This window comes from Gossypium raimondii, chromosome 11, assembly GCF_025698545.1.
Source record: "Gossypium raimondii isolate GPD5lz chromosome 11, ASM2569854v1, whole genome shotgun sequence".
NCBI classification, from domain to species: domain Eukaryota; kingdom Viridiplantae; phylum Streptophyta; class Magnoliopsida; order Malvales; family Malvaceae; genus Gossypium; species Gossypium raimondii.
The window spans coordinates 14,263,887-14,267,183 of NC_068575.1; the positions used below are offsets into that span (position 1 = coordinate 14,263,887).

Consider the following 3,297-nt stretch of genomic DNA (forward strand, 5'->3'; position numbering starts at 1 on the left):
TATAGCTGCAACTACATGATCATATTTCCTCGGTAAACTCCTAAGAATCTTCTCAACTACCCTTTGCTCACTTAAATCCTCACCATATTTTCGAATTTGATTCACAACATCAATTATTTTTGACACATAATCATCCAGAACATCATCATCTTCCATAATAAAATTATCAAACTTCCTACGCAGAGTTTGAAGTTTGACAGTCATCACCTTTGCAGTACCTTGATATGCCGTTCGCAGCGTGTCCCATGCTTCTTTCGAACGCGTCACCGCTTCAATGCGAGGAAAAATTGATTCATCTACAGCTTGTTGGATAAAAAACAAAGCTTTAGCATCCCTCTTTCTTATATCTTTGAGAGTCTCAGATGCTGCCTCCTCTTCATCGTATCCATTTTCCACCAAGTCCCATAGGTCTTGGGACAAAAACAAAGTCTTCATCTTAGTGCTCCAAACTCCATAGTTGCTGCCTTGAAAAATTGGAACCAACGGCTGTGAGAGATTCACTCCATTCTGATTGCTTGCCATCATAAGTTTGAACACAGGCCTCGAGTAGCTCGGATACCAGATGTTGAAAAAAAAGGCTGCTGCTAAAAAAAACAGAACAAAGGACTGCAGCGGAAGCAATGGGAATTTAGAGAAATTGATAACAGTGATACAAGACACTTTATTCCATGAAGAGTTTAAATACTGAAATAGCTAGCAACTTAGAGATATATTAGGACTCTAATAGAATCTTGATACATCTCCTAAATAAAAGGAACACTACTGGAATTAAAAACAGACTTACAACAGACTTTGACTGACTCAACGTCTAAATTATTCAATCAGTAAATAATTTCTACATTACCCATTAACATTTTGTCCCTCTTGCATATAGTTCTAAAGCTTTTTTATTTCATATTCAACAAATTAGTTAACAACCCGAAAGTCCATTTTGATTCTTAAAGCTTAAAAGGAAAGCAACTAATTTGATCTTATTTTGATTTGCATTTTCCTTTCTTTGGTTGCTATTTTAGCTTTGGTACAAGGATGATAAGTTTGGGTCCAACGTGAAAGATGAAGAGGGTTTTCCTGGCTTTGCTCTGGTTAATAAAGCCACCGGTCTGGCCCTCAAACATGCTAGTGGAGCTACTCAACTAGTAAGAATTCTTCATTGCCTTATTTTTCATTGCTTGAAAACTTTTGTTGATACATGTAAGAAGTAGTGGGCATCTACATTAAAATATGCGATACACTGTTTGCTCTTTTGCTCATTATTATTATTATTATTTTAAGCTTGTAAAAATGAAAAACATTCTGAATATATTTACTTCAATTTTGCATTGAAAAATGTTTTCTTTCCTCTACAGGTGCAATTAGAACGTTTCAAGGCAAACGAATTTGATAAGTCCCTGATTTGGAGTGAGGGCAAGGTGATCGATAATGAAGGCTATAGAGCTATAAGAATGGCTAATGACATTCACCTAAATATGGATGCGTACCTAGGTGATCGCCCTCAAGTCCAAGATGGCAATGAGATTGGGCTTTGGGAATGGAACTCTGGGAATAACCAAATATGGAAGATATCACCACATTGTAAGTTTCTTAAAAACTAAAAAGAAAAGACAACCTAATAAAAAATCCTAGCAAATGTCTCTTACTCTTCACTCGGTTTATACAACTAATCAGCAGTGTCAGGGCACGAAAAACATGGTGGTCATAAATTTGGTGAAGGAAGGTCCGATTGTCATGGTGATGATTGTCCCTACTCCTCATCTCACACTCACCATTCCAATCATTCTGGTCATGCTTCCAACCTCTCAAAGGAACCTACTGTCAAAATCTGCTGTAAAGCTGATCCAAAATTAAATCTTTCGGTTAGATTTGACAAGGTTGTTCTTGCTAAAGCCGATCCCTATGATGAACACCAAGTATGTATCTGTCAACTATATTAGCAAAATAGTTTTAGATTATGGGAATTTTTTTATTTCGTTTAGATTTACCTTGTTTATCCACTTTTCCCCTCTTGCATAGAATTATAAGGTTTTTGACTTGGTAGTTAACAAATTAGTTAACAGCCAAAAAGCCCATTTTGATTGTTAAAACTTAAAAGGAGGGCAAAGAATTTGTTCTTATTTTGATTTTCATTTTACTTGCTTTGTTCGCTATTTTAGCACTGGTTCAAGGATGATAAGTTCGGGTCCAACGTGAAAGATGAAGAGGGTTTCCCCGGCTTTGCTCTGGTTAATAAAGCCACTGGATTAGCCCTCAAGCATGCTTGTGGAGCTGCTCAACCAGTAAGAATTATTCATTGCCTTGTATTTTTCTTTGCTTGATAAGGTTTGCTGACATCGGTAAGAAGCAACAAACATCCTCATTCAAAAATGTGATACATTTTTCCTCTCTTTTATTCATTTTTTTCTTGAGTCAGTAAAAATGAACAACATTTTGAATATATTAACTTTACATTTGTGTTGAGAAAAAAGTTCTTTTTTTTCTTTGTAGGTGCAATTGGCATGTTTCAATTCAAATGATTTATCCCTAATGTGGAGTGAAAGCAAGGTGATTGATAATGAAGGCTATAGACGTATAAGAATGTTTAATAACATTCACTTGAATATGGATGTATACCTCGGTGATCACCCTGATATCCAAGAAGGCAATAAAATTGTGCTTTGGGAATGGAAGAATGGAGATAACCAAATATGGAAGATATCATCGCATTGTAAGTTTTAGCAACCGAGAACTTGGATAAACATGATCATCAGTCAAATGGTGTAGCCAATTAAGCTCGATTACCTTCATTTCTTTTATGTTTCTTCCAGTAATCAGTGATATATGCAGGATGGTTGCAATGTGGTGGAGTCAGTTTCGTGATCCAATAGCTTGAAAGGACCGATTGCTGCTTAATTATCTACTTAATATAAATATATGTTGGAAAGTACTAAATATCTGCTGGCTGCATAGTTTCTGTGAATGCCTGCAAATTTATTCTATTCAAATATGCTTCTCTTTGTTCTTTTTTTTTTGGTTGAGGTCATTAGTGGAGAAAATGAATACCAACCCAAAACAAATCAGTTGATGAAGGATTCAAATGAAAATTTCTTCATTTGGCAAAACAATGAAGATTTAATAACATTTTGCCATCGCTACAATATGTGCTGCATCATCTTGTATGCTTCTGCACACTATAATTAGTTCTGAGTTTTTGAGATCAACCTTTCTAAACAAAAGCTGAAAACTCTCTTTCAGATATAACAGTATGAGGTCTTTAAATATTAAAAAATCAATACAAACTTAAACTAATTAAGCCTGCCTAAG

General features: G+C 35.3%; 1 protein-coding gene across 3 annotated transcripts; it reads left to right on the forward strand.

Moving 5' to 3' along the window:
- The first annotated feature begins 1,315 nt into the window (after positions 1-1,315).
- Positions 1,316-2,999, forward strand: LOC105804537 (ricin B-like lectin R40C1). Of its 3 annotated transcripts, XM_012637201.2 has the most exons (5): positions 1,316-1,572; positions 1,666-1,907; positions 2,151-2,273; positions 2,482-2,701; positions 2,821-2,999. In XM_012637201.2, coding segments are annotated over exons 1-5 (717 nt in total). In that variant the 5' UTR covers positions 1,316-1,442; the 3' UTR covers positions 2,823-2,999. The 3 variants fall into 3 exon arrangements, with proteins under 3 accessions (XP_012492655.1, XP_012492653.1, XP_012492654.1); XM_012637199.2 differs by having other exon boundaries at positions 2,482-2,999; XM_012637200.2 differs by having other exon boundaries at positions 1,669-1,907; positions 2,482-2,999.
- The last annotated feature ends 298 nt before the right edge of the window (positions 3,000-3,297 follow it).

Excerpts from the sequence above, each read along its gene's own strand:
- LOC105804537 (XM_012637199.2), top strand. The coding sequence starts at position 1,443 with ATGGCTAATGACATTCACCTAAATATGGATGCGTACCTAGGTGATCGC. Across the intron at positions 1,573-1,665 it reads ATGGAAGATATCACCACATT|CAGTGTCAGGGCACGAAAAA; the intron begins GTAAGTTTCTTA and ends ACAACTAATCAG. Across the intron at positions 1,908-2,150 it reads ATCCCTATGATGAACACCAA|CACTGGTTCAAGGATGATAA; the intron begins GTATGTATCTGT and ends TCGCTATTTTAG.